The 23,789-nt window shown below is 37.6% G+C and overlaps 1 protein-coding gene across 6 annotated transcripts in view; it reads left to right on the top strand.

Annotated features, from left to right (window-relative positions):
• The window catches only part of mast1a (microtubule associated serine/threonine kinase 1a), an 87,375-nt gene that overhangs the window by 45,892 nt on the left and 17,694 nt on the right, over positions 1-23,789 (top strand). For 4 of the 6 annotated variants that reach the window (XM_036213311.1, XM_036213316.1, XM_036213312.1 and 1 more), the window contains 10 exons: positions 4,041-4,201; positions 5,803-5,878; positions 10,574-10,975; positions 12,693-12,825; positions 15,449-15,516; positions 15,661-15,737; positions 18,416-18,624; positions 20,697-20,835; positions 21,608-21,740; positions 23,582-23,747. In XM_036213311.1, the coding sequence (XP_036069204.1) occupies positions 4,041-4,201; positions 5,803-5,878; positions 10,574-10,975; positions 12,693-12,825; positions 15,449-15,516; positions 15,661-15,737; positions 18,416-18,624; positions 20,697-20,835; positions 21,608-21,740; positions 23,582-23,747 (1,564 nt within the window). The remainder of the gene's footprint in view (positions 1-4,040; positions 4,202-5,802; positions 5,879-10,573; positions 10,976-12,692; positions 12,826-15,448; positions 15,517-15,660; positions 15,738-18,415; positions 18,625-20,696; positions 20,836-21,607; positions 21,741-23,581; positions 23,748-23,789) is intronic. The other 2 variants (XM_036213318.1, XM_024290157.2) reach the window with 1 other exon arrangement.

The following is a 23,789-nucleotide window of genomic DNA, read 5'->3' on the forward strand; positions in this document are numbered from 1 at the left end:
TTGTGGATTCTTTCTGGAATAAACCCATCTAGTCCAATTTCTACCTGAAAAATTAAGCAAAATTAAGCAACTTATAAATCACAGAGGTGTTTTTGTACAATATTCTCTTTCCTAGTTAACTAAAGAAACACTGTACACTAGATTTTTCTTCTATTTCTAACAGATGATGAATATGTATTTTGTTGAAAGAATTTATTTGCATTCATTGGAATACATCAAATCAGCCGGGGCACCTGCAAATCCACGTCCTAAACCTGCCTGTGCTACTTTGGTTTCGTCTCGCTTTGAAATGATTACACGCCGCGATTGCAGCTCCATTCCATGCATCCTCGTGGAGACTCACTCAGAGGAAAATTGTGTTTTTCAAACGTTCTTGACACATTTTTCTCATGATGGAGGACACATGTAAAAAAAAATAAGCTTAAAATTGCATTTCTGAGTATTTCTTTATTCAAATAGTTGTAAATCAGGAGCAGATGAAAAAGTACAATTTGGAAAAGATTGTATTTGTGACATAGAGCGTACAACCTACAACCTACTGCTTGTGGACAATATGAAACCATCATTTTTCTCATCTGAGCTGGCATCTGGTTCAAAACTCTACAGCTGGATAGCTCCAATATTGCTCACCACTTTTGTTGCACTAATAATAATAATGCGTGTATCATTTGTTTTTCAAAATAAAATCACAAATGATAAAACAAAAAAATCACTGCTTTATTTTATTATCAATTTCTGAACTTTTATTGAAAAGAAGAGAATGTTTTTTGAGTTCCTATCTATAAATTAAAAATGGAGAAAACAGATAAATGAACATTTAAATTCAGTTTTTGAGATTTTGTCTGAGAAACAAGGGTCACCCAGAAGTAGTTTGGTGTGGACTTATTAGCACCTGACATCATCGGCTGGAAGCAAAAATAATATAATTGACCCTAATCCTAACCCAAAGGTCTTTAGGACTGTAGAAAAAAGCTTTTATTAAAGGTTAAAACCGAAAAAATTGTAAAAAGTCTCCAGTTTAAATAAAGTTTTTTTTTTGAGAGCGTCTAAACACATGGATGATGGGAAATGAGTGCAGGCTTGCTACACGACTGCTGACAAATCAGAGGCAACTCTCTAATGAACTACAGCCGCTCTGCAGAAACTATGTCCAAGAAAACGTTGGCTAAAAACAGCATAACCATAATTAAAATGCCACTGGGTGCACTTTTAAAATAGATCAGAGGATGATCGGAGTGGGACTTTAACAAACACTCACACTCAAATCTGCTGCAGTTATTTAAAAATGCCTGAGTATCAAGTAAATGCTCTGCACATAAAGCAGAACTAAATATAACATCTCCGTTGCTAAGATATGATCATCCTGATTTATATGCAAGTCATAACTCTGTCTTTTGGGGGGAAAAAAATTGCTTCATGGATAACAGATTTCGCACATATCCAATTTTTATTTCTGCCATAATGTCTCCAGCTATTTTTCCCATCCATCACATCATCCCGGCAAAGGAAGTGAATGATGATTTAAACAGCCAAGCGAGACAAATGAGAGAGTGTTGGCTGAAATTAAATGTGATTTGGCATCAACGGAGACAACTGTAGGGTTCGCTTTGGTCAAATTTTGAGAAATCAGAGAAATTTCTAGTAGAGAGCCCAGATTCATCGTCTATTTTGAATATTATATGTGAGATATTCAGGTGGAGGTGTGGATTTACAATCCACTCCCCGTATGTTCGGTGCCCTCCTGAGTACATCACCTCCTCTGCATCCCCAATGCTTTTCACACTTAGTTCCTTTCACCAGCCTCCTCTTGGTAGCTCCACAAAAGTCGACACGCATTAAATAAGAAGAGTGCTCCGAGTCTCTGTGCTCCTCTCCACCTCCCACCCGGCTTCACCCCAGTTTCCACTGCCTCCACTTGTCCTTACACGCACCATTACACACCTGATTAGCTACACCAGGACACTGGCATTCTGGAGGGAAGAAGATGAGGTGCAGAGAAGTTAATGGAGGATTTTTTTTTTTTAAATTCCACACGGAATAATGATCGAAAAATGGAAATATGCAAAAAAGTGGCAGAATCAGCGTAAAAAAGTAAGTAGAGATGAAAGCCAAGCAGGACTGAAGGGCAAAACGTAGACTGTAGCTACAATTATAGTCATTTTATAGGGGTTTATAAGTAGTTAAATGAAGATAAATACAGTTAAAAATATTCTCCAAATAGAAAGAAAGCTCATATCCAGATACAGTCATTTATAAATCAATGACATTATTGCAATATAACCAAGTCTCAACTTCCAGATTAACCCCTTCATGCCTGAATTTATGTCCAGCTATAAAAAAAATATATTGTTCAGATTTTTTTTACCCATTTGAGATGATGCTACATTAGGTTGAGTCTTGAATTTAATGGTAGGTTCCAAATTAAGGCGTAAACGAAATAATATTCCTTCTTAAAAGGAAGGTGCAGTTCACCAAGTAACCACCAGGTGTACACAACCCAAAAAGTTAGTTATTAATCACTTCGATGATCTAAATAAGGACTGGGCAGCAAAAAACAAAATTCCTTAATTTAACTATAATAACATTCACTTTGGTTGTGTTAATAGAGACAAAAGAATACAGTTTTTGTTTAACAATTTTATTATTTTAGGGACAATTTTTATTCAAAAATGTCTTTTTTTTTTTTTTTCTTTTTTTTTTTTTTTTAGCCCCAAACTTTAGTTTTTCAGAAACAATTTCAATATTTTATGTCAATCCATTCAATGACTAGAAAATAAAAATGCTATGACACTTTTGGATAATGTATCAGTTTATTCAATCTAGTGTGTTTTTCCTTTTTTATTTATTTATAATGTTGGGTCGTTTTAATACATTACAATTATGTTGTTTTATATTATTTATTTAATTTTTATATTATGTTTTCATTCTCCTATTTGCTGCTCAGACTTTATTCCTGTATGCTGCTTGAAAGATTGTACATCACCCTTTGTTTAGTAAATTTCAGTGTGACATGTCATGTTGAATTTATTAATTACATTTTTTAATAAATAAATAAGGGCAGGGGAATAATATGGCCACCATGTAAAACTACTTAATCTGGCCCACCAAACTGGAATAAATAATATATATTAACTCATCGTCTTGCTATTATGCAAGTATATTGCAATACGCCTCGTCTTAATAAAGATTTCTGCATTTATTTACTGTTTCATCCTCATAAAATCTCATGTTTTTTATTTATTTTTTTGTTCTCCAGTATAGAGATAGGACCAAATAGCAGGGAATAAAAATAAATAATATTAAAAATAAAATGTTAAATTAAAAATAAAATAATTGAGTGAATTCAAAATGTTTTAGAGCGACAGCATTAAAGAAGAGTACTCTTCATGCACTGACGGTCATCATATCTGTTGACATTTTGCTCGTTTTTCATCTGGGTTGAAGGAGCTTCTTAATTGATTTTTTAAGGCTGGACGTTTCCCAACATCCTCATGTCAGTAGCGTTTCTCTGCAGCCTAGAAGTGGTTATGACCTGAATGGAGTTTCTAATGGATTTTTTATAAAGTCAAAGCCAACCCTAACCTATTGGGAAATGTGTTCATTGAGATTACCATTGATCCTGGTCATTTTCCAACTCCTTTGTTAAAGGAAAACCTTTAGTTTAGGTCCAAACTACACCACCACCTCTCCTGACATCAAACACTAAAAGCTGCAGTTAACTTTTACTTTACTTTCATACCCTACAGTCTTATTTTTTTGTGCTTTTTACATTTTATTCTGTTTTGTCCTCCCACGCAGACCCCTTCTGGGTATTATTCCATGTTTCTCCACCTCTCCCTTTTTCCTTCTAGTTCTTTGAACTTGGTAGCTTCTTTGTTTTAGTTTGTACAGCCCACTCACTTCAAAGTGCGCATTCTTCTTTTTCCTCTCTTATCTTTCAGCTTTTACTGTTGCTTCTATGAAGAGCTCAAAAATTCGGATTCAAAGAGCAGGTTCCTTTTTAACTTCTACTCTTTGTCATGTCTCTGGTGTCTCTCCAGTCATCCAGTTCGTCTCAGGAGCGCCTGCATCAGCTGCCCTCCCAACCCACCATGGATGAGCTGCACTTCCTGTCCAAGCACTTTGGCAGCACAGAGAGCATCACAGATGATGACGGAGGGCGCCGCTCGCCGCATGTTCGCCCTCGCTCTCGAAGCCTCAGGTGGGACAGAGATTAGAGACTGTCAGGAAGTATTTCCCCCGCTTGTCAGGCTCCTTTTATGTGTGTTTTAGTAATTCCAGCCCCTAAAAAGAAAGGAACTGACCACAAAACAAAAGCATGAGTACACAGTATAGTTTTTATCTTTTGATCTATTCTAAAAGCTTTTCCTGTTATCTTTTAATTATAATTCTTCTTTTTTTTAAGGCAAAATCCAAAACCTGTGTTTTTTCTAGGACAGTTTCTGCAGAGTTCAATAGAAATTTGCCTCTGAGTGATGGTGCGGAGTAATCCCGCCCCTACTTCCCGTCATCCACCTGTTTACATGCTCTACCGCTAGCTTACAGCTCCTCATATTCCTGACTTAACATCAGCAGTGCAACAAAAATGGTGGTAATATTGAAGCAATCCACCCATACAGTTTTAGGCCAGATGATGAGGAAGACTTAGGCTACAGTCACATATCCCAGAATGCCACTGCGTGATGACCTAAATGCAAGATTTTCAGCAAATTTGGGAGATGGTAGTTGTATTGATTACTGTAGCATTTATGGATCTCTTTGTCTGCAACTGGATGCATCAGAGTGGAGCGGATCAGGAAGCGTGTGGCCCACTGATTGTAGTTTATATGCCACAGCTAAAATCTTCCCACCTAATTAATCCCAGTCTGAATAAACAAATATTAAATAAACGCAACATTAAGCTTAATGTTCTTTATATTTCCTCCATCATCACAGAAATTCCACAAGAACACATTAAAAATATCATTTTTTAGTTGACATCAAATATTTTGACTATTTCAATTATTATTTGCTTGTGATGCTGCACACTGGAACCAAAAAACATCTAAAATCTAGATAAAAGTGTGCTTTATTGGCTCAATGATGCTAAAACAGGTTTTGGAAAACAGCTCATGCTTGATCACATGTTTATGCATCATCCTGAGTTTTTTAATGTGAAAATAAAACAGCATAATTTCTGATTTCAAAAAGGTATAAAATATTTGATTAGGAACACATGCTTTAGGCTTATATTATATTCTTTTATATATCTACTCCACAGGGTGCAGCAGTTTATCTTTAAGCAGAATTCCCTACAGAACACTCTCAAAACACCCTGAGGGGGGTAGACTCTACATGCTTAACTAGGCACCATTAATGATCAATCTCCATAACAAACAGATTTTTTTTGTTATAATTTAAGAAAAAAAACAATCAATTCAAGTTTAAATGAAACTGGAGTTGACTTCTGTCATCTCTTCACACCTCTGTTCACAGTTTGGTGGATGGAGTGATGCTACAGTTTCACTGTGCTTTAAGTGATACAGTTTTATGTGACCTAGTTCAGATTAAATTCATAATAGTGTGAAGATAGACAAAGATTGAGGAGAGGAAGTTGAAAAATTTACAGTTCACAGGATCTGAACCATCCGCATGACACAATTTACAGATTCACGCTTCCGAAAACAATGACCTAAAAATAAAACGACTGTTTTTGGTTGTTGTTTTATACCCTGCTTGCTGCCTCTTCTCCATCTGTCTGGCTGATTCTCTCTGTCAGTGCTGTGTATCACTCTCCTGTTGTCTGTGTTTGCCTCTCCTCAGCCCGGGGCGCTCTCCATCCTGCTATGACAATGAAATAGTGATGATGAACCATGTCTACAAGGAGCGTTTCCCCAAGGTCAGACTGGCGCAAACAAATACACAAGTCTAACTCCATTCACACACATCAAACAAACCGCACAATGGCTGTCTCTTATCCGCTTTTACAACATTTTTTTTGTTTTTTTCCAGAGTGGCTCATTATTTGCAGCATCTTTTAGAAGTGCAGCTGATGATTCATTAGTGCCATGGGCTGAATATAAAATAACTATAACAAACAAGCTAAAAGTCATTCCCTAGGGTACATTTAAGAAGATGCAACACAAAGCAAAGGGAAAGTTAGCCCGCTCATGTGTACTTGTAGAGCATTCGCATTGATTACAGAGAAAATAGCACAAATCTTAGTTTGGTTTCATTTTTGTCATCTTTATTATTTAGGACCATGAGCCACTTTGGCAGTTATCACAAAAAATGCCTGTTTATGCACATATTCTACATTAACAGTTCATTGCTTTTGATAAACTGTCAAGATTTTGCTCATTTGTCATCATACCAGCTGTCATTTCCCATAGCTGCTGCTGCTGCTGCTGCTGTCAGCAGAGTAAGCATCTACCTGTAATAATCTATCATCGTCCTGTTCTCTCTCATAGTTATTAAACGAGAACTGAATTGACAAATCAACACATTTTACAATAAAAAAAATATGAAACGATGGCTCCAAACTGATCTAATTCATCTGGTGTAGAATATGTCAGAAAAATACATCTCTAAATGACATTACACAGAGGTCTGCAGACGCTAGAGATGACTCAATAGAAAACCTGGCGCTCAATATGTGCTGCAATATTCTGACAGCAGCTCTCATTCTGAATTATGACATTCCAATATTGGTGTTTGTGTGAGCTGCAGGTGCTGTTGGTTATTTCTCTCACATTTGTTTTAATAAGATGAGAGCTGGGTTCATACATATTTCCCTGATCTACGGTGGTGTTTGGGCTCATTCGGACTTTGATTTTGTCTTTATCTCTTAAAATACACAAGTTTTTATCGTGTTTCACATATTTTTCTTCATTTTTTTCTAAAGCTGTGATCATTGTTCCTTAGAGGTGGGAAATAGAAACACTGAATACAGAGCAGGCGGCCATGTGTCAAAAATGTACATTAACATGAAGAAGCAAGACATCTGCATATGTGGTTTTACCTGATTATTTGAGCTTTTTGTTTATTATTTTCCTTTATTTTATTAGAATTAGAACAGTGACAGATTTCACCACAACTTGATCAATAAAATGAAATCAAAATCAGCTCCTCAAAGGTCTTTTTTTTCTTTGTTTTTACTGAAATGCCTGCAAAGCTTTGCAGTTAAAGAATGTAGTTTGATGACACATAGTTGGCAGTGTTAATGTGCTAAAAAATACTGTAAAAATTCAGGTCAGCTGTAATCATTTCCCTGCGACAGACTGGCTACCTGTCCAGGGTATACCCCACCTTCGCCCATCAGTAGCCAGGTTAGGCTCCGGCACCCCCGCCACCCCGAAAGGGACAAGAAGATCATCATTTCACTCATTGTTGGCAATTCTGGAATCAAAATCGAACTTTTCTGCAAGATAAAATCTATTTATTCACCTGAAATCTGATCTTTTTAGGCTTTAAATAGTATCTAGTTTCAATCATTTTTGGTTGGGGTGTTAGACTGAATCACACAGGGGGCCAAAATCCAAAACCCACAGTAGGTCACGGGGTGAGCAGGACAAACATTTACTGAACACCTAAAAAACAAAATTGTTTAAACTTTAAAAACATAACTTTTTTTAGCATAAATATGAATAAAAACAGACTAAAATATTAATATAATAATATTATTCAGATTAAATCCACCTAAACCTTAAATAACTTTCAATATCTCCATAATAATATATTCTGTCAAAATTATACAAGTTAGAAACAAAATTAGTATTAAAATAAAAAAAAAGCTCAAATTTCTTTACTTGTATGTTATTTCATATAAAAAATAACTATCCCAAAAGATTTTACTCTCCATAAAATATATTCTGTCACAATTATACAAGATAACATCCGGCCGTCTATATAATAAACATATAAAACGATCTGGAGGTATAACTACCCCGAGGGTCGGATCTGACTCCAGGGCCTTGACTTTGACACATGTGGTTTAAACACATCCAGTTATTTACTGTAGTTACAGATTTATTAATATGCTTTTATCAAAAACTATCAAGATGTTAACATTTCATGTGAGACTTCTATAAATGTGTCTCATTTGCATATCTGGCTGTAGATCACCTCGTCTAATTAATGATATGTTGATGAGGAATGTTGTTAGTGTTTCCCTCCAAACTAAATATTCCTTCTGGGATAAATGAATATGTTTTTTAGGAGTGCAAACAATCCTAAAAAATGTATTCTTTTTCTGAAGTCAAATTGAAGATAGAAATCTAATGTTGTGTTACTTTGACATTGAAATGACCTCATTACAACCTTGGATTAAAAAGTTACTTGACAGGTCTCTTACCTTTGTGTTTTTTTAAGAAGTTAGCATCAACAGGAGACTATAATGAAGTGTACACAAAACTAGGTTAGTTGAGGCAGTGGGGACATTCATTTGCTGCATAGCATTAGCAGGCAGGATGTTGCATTTTTCTCATCTGGGCATGACTAATGCATGAAGCCACAGCGACGACGCAGGAGGTGTCAAACGAACGACGCAGAAACAAGTTTTTACCCAAGCGAGGATGGACAACCCTTACAAATGCCACAGAGCTGTTTTAGGGGGGTAATGCACAAAAACCGAATCCTAAATGGAATCTTGGTCACTGTGGATGCCGTTAAAGCCTCCTCTGGACGCTCAAAAATAAAAGCCTTAAATGCATCATGATTGCATCATTGTGTTTGTATCTGTTTCATTAGAACGTACAGTGTAGATCTAAGGTCGTGTCTGCTCGACGAAGCTGTGCAGTTATTCTGTTTGAAGAGAACGTGGAGTGTGAGGAGGATTGATGCTTTGGTTTTTGTAATCTTGCAAATAAAGTTGGCGTTCTGCTGCGAGGCGTTTGTTGGTGTTCGCTCCTGCGCAGCTTATTGTCGGGGTTTGGATTAAAGGCGAACTTCCTTAAAGATCATCTTTTGATCTATTTTAAAGGTGTAAACTAGTGGACTTTTTATTATAATGATGTCATTTTAGCTAGAATTTTAAAAAATCTGTGTCATTTTCTAGGTTATATTTACTGCAGAACAACAGTAGTTCATTAGAAATTTGCTTCTGAGCTGTGGCTGCAAACGTTAGCATGTTGCATGTTACATCACAAATAAACTCCTTTTGAAACAACGTATTTTCATGTGTTTCTTTTTCAGACCGATTTGAATATATAAACATACAAAAAATAATAATTTTAGGCTTAATTTTCTTAATATATGTCTTCAATCATCAAAGAAATCCCACAGGAACTTGTTAAAAACACCAAACACACACTTTTTCACTGGAGTCGGTCTTTAAAGATTGTTAAATTGTGAGTTTCTCGGAAACAATATTAATGACAATGAAAACAAAAACTGGCAGACACACATGGGGGACTCTAATGACATTTGCAGTTTTCTGGTAGTAATGACCCAAGCTTCAACTACACCAAGCCTGAAGCTCCCTCTCTGATTGGTTATTCATCTAAGCCCCACCCCCATGTACTAGAAAGGGACCAAAAGTCGAAACTGAAGATTTCTCATTTGAAATGTGAAAACTAAAAAAGATTTTAAAGGAAAAATGTGCGTTTTCAAACTTAAAAAACAGATAATTACATTAAAAAAATCAAGGTTATGTTGCCGACATTGTTGTTCCCTTTTTCAAAGTCTGTTTTTTTTTTTTTTTTTCATGTTTCAACGCCAGTTTTTTTAGCTTTAAATTTTAAGTTGTTGTATTTTGGATTTCCAAGCTTATGGCCCCGATTTAGCATAAACAGGAGCTGCCTGGTCTGCCAGTCAGAAAAATGAAAGATGACTAAATAGCTAAAAACTAACTTAAAAATAATTTTTCAATGCTCACGAAGAGAAAGAAACAAAGAACCACAATCAATTTACTGGTGTTTTTACAAATAGCACATTTGTATCAAAGAAAAACTCACATTTTAAACCGGTTTCCTACTAAGTCTTAATTAGGCCTTTTTTAAAGTTTTCTTTCTAACTTCCACACCCTGAAATGTGGATGTGTGATCCAAAGTTGGTGATAGACAACTATTTTTGTGCACAGAGGCGTGTGTGCATGTGTGTGATGAAATGTTTTCACACTGCAGACAGGTGTCGTCAAATACTGCACACATACTTCCCAGAGTTATAGTTGCCGTTTCTCAGCGTCGGTGTTGAATCGCTTTTGTGAACCATTAAAACACTTTAGAAAAGCAACTACGGAAGAATTTTCTCAATGTCTTTCTAGTTTCAGAGCTTTTTTTTTTACTGCTGTTTTTTGAGAAAACATAAAAGGAAGGGAGATGTTTGACTTTGACATAAAACGTATTGAGTTGATGTTTGCATTGAGAACAACATGAAAAAAATCAGCTTTTAAAATCCTATAAAACATAATGTTATTGCAGAAAATAGCAAACAGTTGAACTGATTACTAGTGTTTGAAATATTTGATATTGCTTGATTTTGAGACTTTATTTCTTTTTTTTAGAACTCTTTACATAAAATCTAATCAGTCTAGAGAGTTTTGATTGTTGCCGTTGACCCTTGGATGACTCTTTCCTCCTTCTCGTCCACTGAAAAGGCCAAAGCTCAGATGGAGGAGAGGCTGGCAGAATTCACCCAGAACTACTCACCAGAGAGTGTTCTCCCGCTGGCCGACGGGGTGCTCAGCTTCATCCACCACCAGATAGCTGAGATGTCCAGGGACTGCCTGGCCAAATCGCGAGAGGGCCTCATCACCAGCGTCTACTTCTGTGAGCTGCAGGAGAACCTGGAGAGGCTGCTGCATGATGTGAGTTATGAAAAAAAAAAAAGTCAAACTCCTCATTCTCCCACTTCCTTTGAGATTTTTTTTCACTCTTGGCTTGTCCTCCCTCATCAGGCACATGAGCGCTCAGAGAGTTCGGAGCTCACCTTCATCATTGAGATCGTCAAAAAGCTCTTCATCATCACATCTCGTCCTGCCAGGCTGCTGGAGTGTTTGGCAAGTTCAATCCGTCCTACGACTGTCTGTTGAATGCTACATTTTTCTACTGCTGAGAATCAAATCTGCAAGTCGGTTTATTGACGCACTTAGCTTCTAAACTGAAAAATGTATGCTATTAAAAAGCTCATGTTTATTTGGGCTGGTTCATGTTATTATTCATGTAAAAGCATACTTGCCATTGGAGTGGTACACCGACTATAGTCTTTATGCAGTTTTACCAAAATCAAAGACCTAAGAGTTTTATATTCTACAGTGCACCAGGAGTTCATTAGAAAGTTCAGTTGAGTTGTGGGCAAAAATTAGCCTCCGCTAATTTCCCATCAGCCCCTTTGTTTACACTCTCTCCCACTATCTTGTGGCATCACACCAGCACATGCTACCATTAGCATAGCAAAAAAAAACAGTGAGCAATATCAGAGCTATCCAGCCGTACAGTAATCAGTCAGATATCAGCTCAGACTAAGAAAATGAAGAAGTTAATGGATCTATTTGTCTGCAAGTGGATGCATCAGAATTGGAGCAGGGAAAACTTTGTCTAACTGGCAGTTGCTGCGTCACAAATCAGAACTTTTATAAACCTCAGATTTTTATCTGCTCCTGATCCAACATGATTAGAATAAAGAAATACTCAGAAATGCAGTTTTAAGCTTTTATTATGTATATATATAAGCTCCATCATGAGAAAAATGCTACAAAAACATGTTAAAAACACAAAAAAAACAGATTTTCATTGCTGTAAAGGTGTCAGTCCATTAGGTTGTAATAGTAAAGAGTATCTGGTTTAGCAGACGCTGTATTTATATCCTTAAGGTTTGGAATTCCTCTTACTTTTTACATCTATTGTTTCTCAGGAAGATTGTGACAAATCCTTACAGCATTTCTGTCATCACTTGAGTAAATAACACACAAAAGGTCACTCTTATTTTCAAGCTCATAAGTTGTGCCAAACACAAATTCATGCTATTAGTCGTGTTTTTATTGCTTCAAGGTTTATTTTCCTCTCTTTTGTGAGAAAGTAACGGTGTCCTTGGCGTGCTGCTTCATTCTCTTGGACCTTCTCTGTAATAATGAGCCTCTTCACAAACAGAAAGCTTAGCCACACCTGAATATCAACTCGCTGATTGATATCATCCCCTTTTCATCCGCCGCAGCGTCCTCCTCCCAGCACTCCTGGCTCATCTTTCTGTTGTCAAGGCAACCGTCAGAATAGGTCGATGGGGTCAGGCAAGACGTGGAGAGGACTTTAGATCCTCGTGGCTCTCAGGTTAGAGAGGAGAATGCTCACAGATAAGATGTTGTCCACTCCTGTACAGTTCATTTAGCATTCCAGCCAGATCCGGTTTGTTGAAAATGTCACAGTCAGTGGGCTCTCCGGCTACAGGAGTACTCTCCACAAAAGAGGCGAGTCATCAAAGCACCAGGTTAATTCCGCCTTTTTCTGTTTTCTCCGGCTGAAGGGAGCCAATATATAGGAAAGCAAGAGAGGAAATGATACTAGCCGCCCCAAGCTTTCTAATCAAAATGTTATTTCACCAACAAGACGGAAAAGAATCCCACAGGACATCACACTACAGGGTTGAGGGGCAAATTTAAGGATAGTAATAAAACAGCTGTTACAAAAAATCAGTAGAGCAAAAGTAACTTTTACGTTTTTGTAGAACTTTTGCTTTGTGTTTTACTTTTCCTCTCCTTCTCGACGTTCTCTCCTCTCCAGGAGTTCAACCCTGAGGAGTTTTATCATTTGCTGGAAGCAGCCGAGGATCACGCCAAAGAAGGCCAACTCATGAAGGCAGACATCCCTCGATACATTATAAGCCAGCTGGGCCTGACCAGAGACCCACTGGAGGGTAAGACCGATAAAATGCAGATGGAAACAAATGGAATGAGCTTTAACTTGCAGGCCAGCTTCACCCGTTTTACTTTCTTAGCTTGAGTTAGATGAGAGGATCAATACCACTCTCATGTCTGTCTGTTAAGTGCTGAGCTGGAGCCAGGACAATATTAAGCTCCAACTTGCCGTAGAGACTGAGAGCTGCTGGAAGCAGCCAGACGGTTTCTGTCCAAGAAGAAATATTAGGCATAGTGCAGAAAGAAATCCACCTGGATCTCAGATTGACTGATTATTTGGGGAATTTTGTGAGCAACTCTAACATGCTTTCAATTTGCCGCAAAGTGTCTTTGGTTGATGCATAAAATTTATTTCAACTTTATTTCTAAAGTCATTTGAAACAACAACACTTAAACAAAATATAATTTTTCTGATTTTATGGGGAGCAATAACAAAGTATTTCTAATAAAAACACATACAAGACCAGTGTGATACGATGTAGTATTAGGGCCACCCAAAAAAAGTAATATTGCAAGATTTAGAGTAATAAATTAACAACTTTGAAACTTGTACATTTACTCTTTTTATTCTCGTAAATGTATGACTTTTTCTACTAAAATTATGACTTTTTTCTTCTCAATTTATTAATTTTTTCCCCCCAAATATATGTTTTAGAGTTGTAGATTTACTACTTTTAAAGTTAAAAATGTGTTACTTTAAAACATGTAACTTTATGTTACCCTCTGATTCTTAAAGTAATATATGCATAACCTTATTCATGTAATTTAAATAGTTACAACCTTTTGTTTTTGTACATTTATGACTTTTTCCTTCTAAATTTACGTTTTAAAGTCATACATTTACGACTGAAACTTGTAAATTATCAACTTTTTTTCTCGTAGATGTATGACTCTTTCTTAAAAGTCTTTTAAGTCTTAAATCTACAACTTTGAAACTTTAAATTTTAGGACTATTTTCCCCTTAAATTTATGACTTCTTTCCTGTGGATTTGTGTGCTTTAAAGTTGTAGATTTACAACTTTAAAACACTTAAATTTACAATAATAAAAGTTGTAAAATCCAGCCACTGACTTTAAAAGTAATAAATACACAACTTTATTCTCATAATTTAACAGTAACAATTTTTTTCTCGTAAATTTAAAATTTTAAAGTTGTTATATGAAAAAAACACGGATAAAAATGGAAAAAAGTAATTTTTAACAATTCTTAAAACATTTTAGACTAAAATGTATAAAAATATATATTTTGCTGGAAAACATGAGTGATGATTATATATTATTTTTAAAATCCATTGAAAAAACAACTTTCCTGCACCAATTTAAAACTAAAAATAAATAAAATATCCATTTAAAATCCTAACTAAAGAGAAAATTTGAGTTTTTTGGTTGTTATAGGAATTCCTGTTGTAATTTGTCGGTCGTCTTACCACTTAATGTTGATTAGAAATACACACCTTCAAACATATACTGTAGTAGATGTATATTCATCAATACTGCACAACTTCTTCTAATTTTAAATAAAACCACATGATAAAACAAACTTAAAGATACAGTTAGGTAAAGTTTTCTATTTTTAAATAGATTCACAAAAATATGTATGTGTTTATCTCACATAAAATGAATTAAAAGATATATTTAAAAAAAAAAAAACTTAAGCTATTTCCCTTTAAAGGACTGTGAGTAAATTAGTCATCAAATGCCATACTGTACTTTGCAGAATGTTTTTTTTTTGTGTATCTTTTACTTTCCTTGAATTGTTTCACTCTAGAGCTCGATTACAATGCTGCTCTTTAAATTTACTCGCCATCAGGACGCTCAGAATGAGGATCTATAGAGAAGCAGAGTCCTGGCCGACCTCATGGTTTGCCGGTCGGCGGTGCGGCGACATCGCTCTCTTTCATTAATCATCAGGGATTAAATTCTGCCCCCGAGCTCACTCTTCTGTTCACATCTGCTCAGCAGCGCTGGATCTAATCCATCAAGAGCTTCTCATTAGCTCATTGGTGTAATGGCTCGGAAAAATTCTCCACAAAAAGAAAGATTTTATTTATGACTTATGTGATAGAAGTCTGGCTTTCGCTCTTTCAGAGTTCATCTTTGCTAACAACGTTCCACTTGTTTGAATGTTTTTCTAGCTTTAGCGCCTGTTTTGTCATGCAGAGGCGAGCGTGCACACACACCCACACAGCTGCTTGCACATGCTCACATTTCTCCTCTTTGGAGACAGTTGACAGGATTTTTTTTAATGTGGTTCTCAGCTGAGTTAGTTGAAATCGGCCTTTTCGAAGCGATTTTGTCGAATCGGTGTGTTTGAGTAGCTGTCCCAAACAAGAACCCAAGAACAAAGAAAATGTTCTGCCTGTGGTTCTCATAAAGGGTGGAAGAACAAAAGTGAGGGGGAGGAAGAGCTGACAAAACGGAGACAAATTGCTAGAAGAAGCTATTTTAAATCTCGTATTTGTCTCTGCATGATTTGGCGCCTTTGGCCCCCCTCTGCCTCTCTGAAACCTGAAAAATCGGTTCTGCTGAAGGTGCTTCAGCATTGTGGGGGTCCACACCTACTCTGTCTGGAAACTCCAGAACTCTGGGATTTTTTTTCTATTAACTGGAGTTTTCTTTGCAGAAATCGTGAGCCTTGACAGCTATGACAGTGAGGGCCCACAGACTCCAGAGACAGATGACTCAGCAGAGGTGATGAATGCGCACAGACACAATCATTTACATATTTACAATGGATACACCTCCATGTAAAAACTTCCACACTCCTCAAAAAGAAAATGTATGTGCTGACGTATTTATCTGAGTGTCTTTTATTTTTCTATCAAATATCCCCAGGGGAAAGGGAGATCCATCAAACCGCCGACCGAAGAAGACTTTCAGACCATCAAGCTGATCAGCAACGGAGCTTATGGGTAAGCAAGGGATTTGAACCTGACTGATCCTTTGCTGAGACCAAATCCACTCAAGTTATATAAAGAGTTTTGTCAAGCTCTCAATCTAATGTGATGGATGATGGGGACATGTCCTACCAGGATAGGAAAATGTTTCCGTTTTTAAATATCCTGAAAAAGCAAAAGTTCTTAAGATGCATCATGTTTATATCTACTGATATGACAGTAAGCATTAATTAAAATAAAAAAGAAAAATAATACCTATATATTTTTATAGTCCCCATTTTTTTCTTAAAGTTGAATTCCAATCATCTTTTAATCTATTTTCAAGTGTTTTTTTTTACTTTTATTATGCCATTTTTAGCCAACATTAAAAAAAAAAAAAATCCTGAGTCATTTTCAAGGACATAGTTTCTGCAGAACGGCATTATTTCTGAGTTGTGGGCAGAACCATAGATGTACAGTAGAGTAAGCCTTTCCTAATTTCCCATGATCCCTTCATTTACATGCTCTCCTGCTAGCTTACAGCCCCAACCTAGTATTACTGGTGCAACAAAAATGGTGAGCGATATTTAAGCTATCAAGTCGTGCAGTTTTGAGCCAGATGCCGTCTCAGATGAGGAAAACAAGGATGTGCATAGACACCAAAGATATCTACAGGCTGTTTCAGACTGCATTTTGTCTGCTCCCAATACACTATAATCTAAATAAAGAAACATGCAGTTTAAATCCTAATTTTCTTTATATATGTCCTTACTCATCAGAAACAGCCTAAAAGAACAACTTCAAAACACCAAAAACAACATTTTCATTGGAGTGGGTCTTTAAAGCCCAGCTTGTGGTGGCTTTTGCTCAAATATACTTCTCCATCTAACCTTATCCTCTGTTATCTTCCTGACACACTTCAAACCCCCTCATGTCCTCCTTCACTGCATCCACAAATCTCCTATTTGGTCTTCCTCTGGGCCTCTTTTCTGATTGTTTCAAACTCACCATCCTTTAGCCAACACAATCACTGAATGTGAACAAACCATCTCAAGTTGCTTCCCTGCTTTTACCTCCAAAACATCTAACATAAGAAATTCCTCTGATGTTTTCATCCCTGATCCGATGCATCCTCGTCACTCCCAAGCAGAACCTCAACATCTTCATCTCTGCCTCCTGTCTTTTTCTCAGAGCTTCTGTCTTCAAGTTAATGGAAATATTTTAAAAATGTTTGTTCCTAAAAGCGTTACTAATGTCTTTGACCTTCTTGCAAATAATAGTGAAGACCTTATTGGCAAGAGTCTGATGATATGATTCTTATCCTGATACATTTCTCACAATATGATACGTATCCCGATACATGTCTCACAATGTATCACAAGTTCAGTGGCCTTGTGGATGAGTGTCCGCCCTGAGACTGGAAGGTCGTGGGTTCAAATCCCGGTCGGGTCATACCAAACACGGTAAAAATGGGGATTGAAAATTAAGGGATTGGATTGGAGAGTTAAACCACACAATGTTTTCCAAGCACGGCTGTGTCTTCAGCTCACCGCTCTCCGAGGGGATGGGTCAAATACGGAGAGCAAATTTCACACACCTAGCAGCGTGACTAGTGATGGGACTTTAAGATTATATGTATCCCGATACATGTCTCGCAATATGATACGTATCCTGGTACATGACTCACGATATGATACATTTTCCGATACATGTCTCACAATGCGCTATGTATCGCGATACATGTCTCACAATGCGATACGTATCGCGATACATGTCTCACAATGCGATACGTATCGCGATACATGTCTCACAATGCGATACGTATCGCAATACATGTCTCACAATGCGATATGTATCGCGATACATTTCTCACAATACGATACATATCGTACATGTCTCGCAATATAATACGTATCCCGATACATGTCTCACAATAAGATATGTATCACGATACATGTTTCGCAATACAATACGTATCCCAATAGATGTCTTGCAATGTAATACATATCGCAATATATCCCACACTGCACTGCTTCATTGCTTCATTTGTTCTTATCTGAGATTCTACGAAGCACGGCAATCCACGTAAATATATGATACTGGCAGCAATGTGGCACCGAGTTCTGGTTTGGTACCGTTCCCAAGTAAAAACTAAGTAGTACATATTTCATCACAACAAAAACTCACTGATAAAACGTCTTGCTTATGGGTAAGCGTCACAAACTGACTTGCTTTGGTAGCACTGTAGAGCTGCTCAAAGAGACTCAGAGTACTGTGCTGCCAACTAACAGTCAGGGTTTTGGTGGAAAACAAAATAAAGATACTGAAGGATGAAAGATACTAAAGGAAACTTGTAGCTAATTAACTATATATCGTCATGTTAACATTCTTAAATCAACACAAGTATTGCCAAGCAAAATATCTTGATATATCGTTGAATTGATTTTTCCCTACAGCCCTACTAAATACAGGAGAAACAACGTGATTAAGATCGGATACATTTTAAAATGCAGACATGTCGACATTTGCTGGTCGATTATTTGCTAACAAAACAATTAATGTAAGAATTTCAAAATAAAAGTAACAAAAAGCCTCCCACTGACAAGGACTTGACCGATTTGACAAAAACATTGTTATCTTTCTATCTTGAATCTCAGCTCTCTATAAAAATTAGTTTTGCTTGATTTTTCTTCTTCTGTGTTTTTGTTTTCCAGTGCGGTCTACCTGGTTCGCCACAGAGAGACACGGCAGCGTTTTGCCATGAAGAAGATCAACAAGCAGAACCTTATCTTGCGGAACCAGATCCAGCAGGCTTTTGTGGAGAGGGACATCCTCACTTTCGCAGAAAACCCCTTCGTCGTCTCCATGTTCTGCTCCTTTGAAACCCGCCGACATCTCTGCATGGTCATGGAGTACGTGGAAGGTGCGAAACATCTTCCACCCCAAATGAAAAATAAATGTTGAAAGTCTACATTGTATCATACAACATCCAATTTCAAATCCCAGCTGTTCACAGCATTGATTTTCTCCAGTCTGAGTGTGACTGTTTTTGGTGAACTGAAGTAGTGTTTGAACAGAATATGTCCTGCTATGTCCATGCAGGCTTCACCTTCAGCTCCTTACAGCCGACCTAAAAAACATACTTTCAGGCAACTAAATGTCACTTAGGATTTTAGAACATTAGCAGACCTTAAGATGATCCCTTTTTTTGTTCCAGCATGACTTGCTTATTAAAAAGATAAATAAACAGGAAGTGACATCCAGTCAGAAAAGGTCATTTGTGACGTCTTTTGAGACATTTCAATAACAGGGATGGACTGGTACACTCAGAGCCCTCCGCTTGTGATCGGGCCTGCCAAGACTCATGTTCACACCAGGTCTAAACATCCTGACTGAGGTGTGAAGGGGAAGGTGTGGATTAGTGACTCATGCATGATGAAGGCAATCGGGATTGGGGGCAGTAAATATAGATTATGCAACAGAAATACAAATGATGTAAGTAGATGCAAAAGAGTGATGACATTTCCTCATAAGGACAGGGTGTTTCTTTAGATACGATGTTTCACAGTTTGAATCTTGGCTGAATCTTTCTTTGTGGGTTTTTCTCTGGACTCTCCGGCTTCCTCCCAATACAAAAACAGGCTTTATTGGTTGATTGGTGGCTCTAAATTGTACCTTAGAAGTGTTTCTGTCAGTGTTTGGCTCTGTGATGGACTGGCAGGCACAAAGGTGTCAAACTCCACGCATCGAGGGCTGACCTCCTGCTGGTTTTCCAGAAATTCTCTGCTGCTGATCATCTGGATCAGGGGATGTTTAACCCATAGACTGTTGAAACACTGGTCAAGTACCTATAGAAGTCAAAATTCTATAAACTTCTCAAGTCATCATATATGGACATATCCCGACGTATCAATGTGGGCTCCATATGGTTTACCTTTGGGCTAAATTGGTGGGCCCCAGCTGGGCTTGTCCACGGGCTCCATGGTGGCCCCATCTGTGTTTGCCAACATTAGATGGGGGCTCAGTGGTCTTGGTCCCTAAGCTAACCAGCCGCCCACTGGATAGCGTAGCAAGCTAACAAGCTGCCTGGCGAAGAGCGTAGCGAGTTAGCGAGCTCCGCTGCCCAGCAAGCCAGACAACTGAGTGCCCACTCAAGCCAGCCTGGGCAACACAGGTGGAGCCACCATGGGACCCGCCAACAAAATCCCCTGGGGCCCACTAATTCTTTTTGACGTTTTGGGTGTCCCCAACTTGTCGTTTTTGATGTGCTGGTTATTCCTATTAAATCAAGGATCCTGACCTTGGGAGCGCAGTACCGGACATGGAACCGGTACCGGGTTAGGGTACTGGTATCAGTCTGTGACCAGAGGGTTGGGGACTTTTCATTAGCGTATAGCATTTTTTTCCCTCTCTGTAGTCCAGTACCAAGCTGCCCTCGAACTGGTACTGGTTCTTGGCCCTGAGGTTGGGGACCCCTGATTTATTGGGAACAGCCAGCACGTCAAAAAACAACGAGACTGGGACGCTCAAAACGTCAAAAAGTGACGCGGAGGGGGACCGAACCAAGGGTCCATATATGAGGAGTTGGGAGTGAGAATGCGTTGCATTTTAATAGAATAATCATTCTTGTTCTGATACCTTCTTTTTAAAATATTCTTTTTAATTCTATTTTTAAATATATTTTATTTTTATTGCAAGTTATCCAAGTTATAAACTGACCAATCAGAGGCCTCAGTAAAAGCTGCTGGCGCCAACTCAAACATTTGGTTGGTTGGAAAACATGCAGGACTGCGGTCCTCAACACCTCGAGTTTGACACCCCTGGTCCCTAACTGCCCCCTAAGGTAGCTAGAATAGGCTCCAGCATCCCTTGTAACTCTGAACAAGATGAAGCAGGAACAGAAGATGGATGGATTTCACCTTATTTTTCAAGATCTTTGCTGCTCTCTAAAGTAGCCTTGGTGATGTAATAATAATTGTTTTCCTCTGCTCTCAGGTGGTGACTGTGCCACGTTGTTGAAAAACATCGGCGCTCTCCCCGTGGAGCTGGCAAGGATGTATTTTGCTGAAACCGTTTTAGCTCTGGAGTACCTGCACAACTACGGTATCGTTCACAGAGACCTCAAACCCGATAAGTAAGTGTCTAAACATGGATTTCTTTTGTTTTTCTTCTAAAAACTCTGATCTATTCTCTATAGATTGTAGCAGTCGTTAGTGAGGGAAGGAGTTAGCAATAAACACAGCGCTGCCAAAAGAACCGAATGAAAGGTCACACAAGACAAAGAGGGGTGGAGTGAAAATAAACTTTAATAAACCAGTGAAAAGAGCAAAATAATGGAGACCGCAGGCCAGGGAAGTCAACAAAAAATAGAAAGTATAACCAAAGCCATGATGGGGAAAAGCTCCAGCCACAGGAAAGCTGCTGAAGATGAGTTAAACTCAAAAGAAACCAGGTGATATATACTGATAGGAATCAGGATTTTAACTCAAGAGAGAAATAAAGATAAAAAAAAACAAAACGTGAAACAAACAAAAATATAGAGCAATTATGTAAATAAAAAAATCCAATAACATCCAAACACTCCTTTGCTGCAACAAGCAAACAAGTGGATTCTTGAGGGACTAAAACAAAAAGGGATAATCCACTTTATAGTTAAAAACAAGCCATGGATTTTTGTGTTGCAGACAAACACCCGTGCTCTAATAGTTACTCTCTGAGTTTCTTAATAAAGCCATAATTGTTTGCAGCCTCTTCTGCAGCAGCAATGAGGAAAAAGAATTGCTCTTAAATGCCTCCTGACTCCTGTATTCTGACATTAAATCTGCTTTTGAATGAATCTCTATACACTCAGCCGCTTTTGGTTTTGCAGTAATGGAAATAATGGTTGTTGATGGTTGTCTTCACAGCCTCCTGATCACCTCCATGGGACACATTAAGCTCACAGACTTCGGTTTGTCAAAGATGGGCTTAATGAGCCTCACCACCAACCTCTATGAAGGACACATAGAGAAAGATGCCAGAGAGTTTCTGGACAAACAGGTACAGTCAGAAAGTTCAATTAAATCTACCCTACCATAAACAGGAAAGCATACCTGCTGCTTTTTTAGTTGTTTTTTTTTTTTTAATTTATTTATTTTTTTTTATGTTTTTGCATGTTTTAAGTGTTAATTCCCATTTAATTAATGTGCCATTTCTTTGGAAATACGTGTTTCAGAACACCAGCAATTACATCATAAGGCATAAAATCTGATATTTTTTAATTATTCCAGCAATAAGACACACGAGGAGGACACAGAAAAACACCGTCATGTACGGTCATCTTCTAAATGAGATCAAAATCAAAAGGAACTTAAAAAAAAACAAATTTATAGCAACAGTGAAAAATTCGAATCAATGTTTGAAATAATCTTCTAGATGAGAATCATTTCAACTAAGATAAGTATAAACTCTTCTAACTTTTTTTTTTGGTAGGGGAGGTAGTGGTGGATATTACTCCGTATTTAAAATTTTTTCCTGTATTTAGGCTATTTAGAATGCAGTTATCTTCAAAATCCTGGGGCATGTAAACTGCAATTATCTGCATCAAGTTTGTTCTGTCACCGCGTCTTCTAATTGCTTAAAGTAAATTTAGGTTAAATGGTGCGAAAGTGAACACGATTGTACGACAAGTGTAAAGTTCCAATGTGGAGGATGTCATCAGCTTGTGTCACACTGCAGCAATTGAAACAATCTTCCTCCGACGTCCTCACAACCAAACCCAAGTGATTCTAAATCGCTATGAAGTCTAAAATGGCTCCAAGAATTTTAATCTAAAAGTACCTTAAAAAAGTTTTACCATTAACTCTTAAAAGAACAATTTGTAGGGACAGTAATTTAATTTTATTTGATTGAAATGTTATTTTTGAAATGTGTTTTTTTTCCTTCGAAATGGAGCAAAAAACATATTGTATCTGTTAGATTTAAATTGTAGATTTGATCACATTAAAAATGCATAGGTCAGCAACAAATTAGCAGCATGTGTTAGATTGTCTACAATACCTTATTAAGAAAAGATGGAGCCAGTCTGACGAATCCACAACCATTTAAAAGTTCCTTTCTTCTCCTGCACCCATGCATGCAATACCTCTGAAGCATCCGGCGAAGCCAGCAATCTCCAAATAAAGATGCATTACAGCACTTCCTGTTCAGCCTGGATGCCTCAATTATTAATGTTCCCTCCGTCTCTATAACAAACTCATTTTGCGATTACAGTTCTTGATTGTGGCGTGAATTAAACTGTAATTAGTCGGGCTGGTCCGCGTATCCTCCTGTGTGGAAGCAGACTTCTGCTGCTCATCACCTCACATCTGTGGTCGCTGCAGATTTGCTTTCATGTTTGTTGTGGAGATTTTGATCTGGGGGAGAATTTCTCTGTGTGAGTGTGTAAAACACAAGCAGGAGTGCATGTGTTTAATCCTTGGACTCACAACCCTCAGAAGTACACAACGGAACATACTGCATGATCATTAGAGCGAAGGCAGTCGTGACACAAATGATTTATTAAAGGGGTTTTGCTTTCCTTCATTTGGTTTTAAAAGACAGTTTTCTGCTGCTGTAAGAATGTTGAAAGTATTTCATTTTATGCCTTTTTGGTTTTCAAAGTCAGAACTTTCTGGAGCTTGATTTAATACATTTTTCCTTCTAATTAATTGCAAGTTCATGCAGAACAGTCTGTTATCTCCTCATATGAAAATGTTATATTTGGTGTTTTTAAATCATTTAAAGCTTACATTTTCCTTTATGATGGAGTTTTTTCTTTTTACTTTTTTTCTGAAACTGCAAAGTTTTCCTGTTTTTCACCAAACTGTTTTCAATTTTGTCCTTTCCATAACTGTCTGCAGGTCTGCGGCACTCCTGAGTACATTGCCCCGGAAGTCATTCTTCGGCAAGGCTATGGTAAGCCTGTGGACTGGTGGGCCATGGGCATCATCCTGTATGAGTTCCTGGTGGGTTTGGTGCCTTTCTTTGGAGACACACCCGAGGAGCTGTTTGGACAGGTTATCACAGGTTTGTCAACCAGAATCCAAAGGATCAAAAACACTCCAATTT

This window comes from Oryzias melastigma, linkage group LG1 (genome assembly GCF_002922805.2).
Source record: "Oryzias melastigma strain HK-1 linkage group LG1, ASM292280v2, whole genome shotgun sequence".
Lineage (NCBI taxonomy): Eukaryota > Metazoa > Chordata > Actinopteri > Beloniformes > Adrianichthyidae > Oryzias > Oryzias melastigma.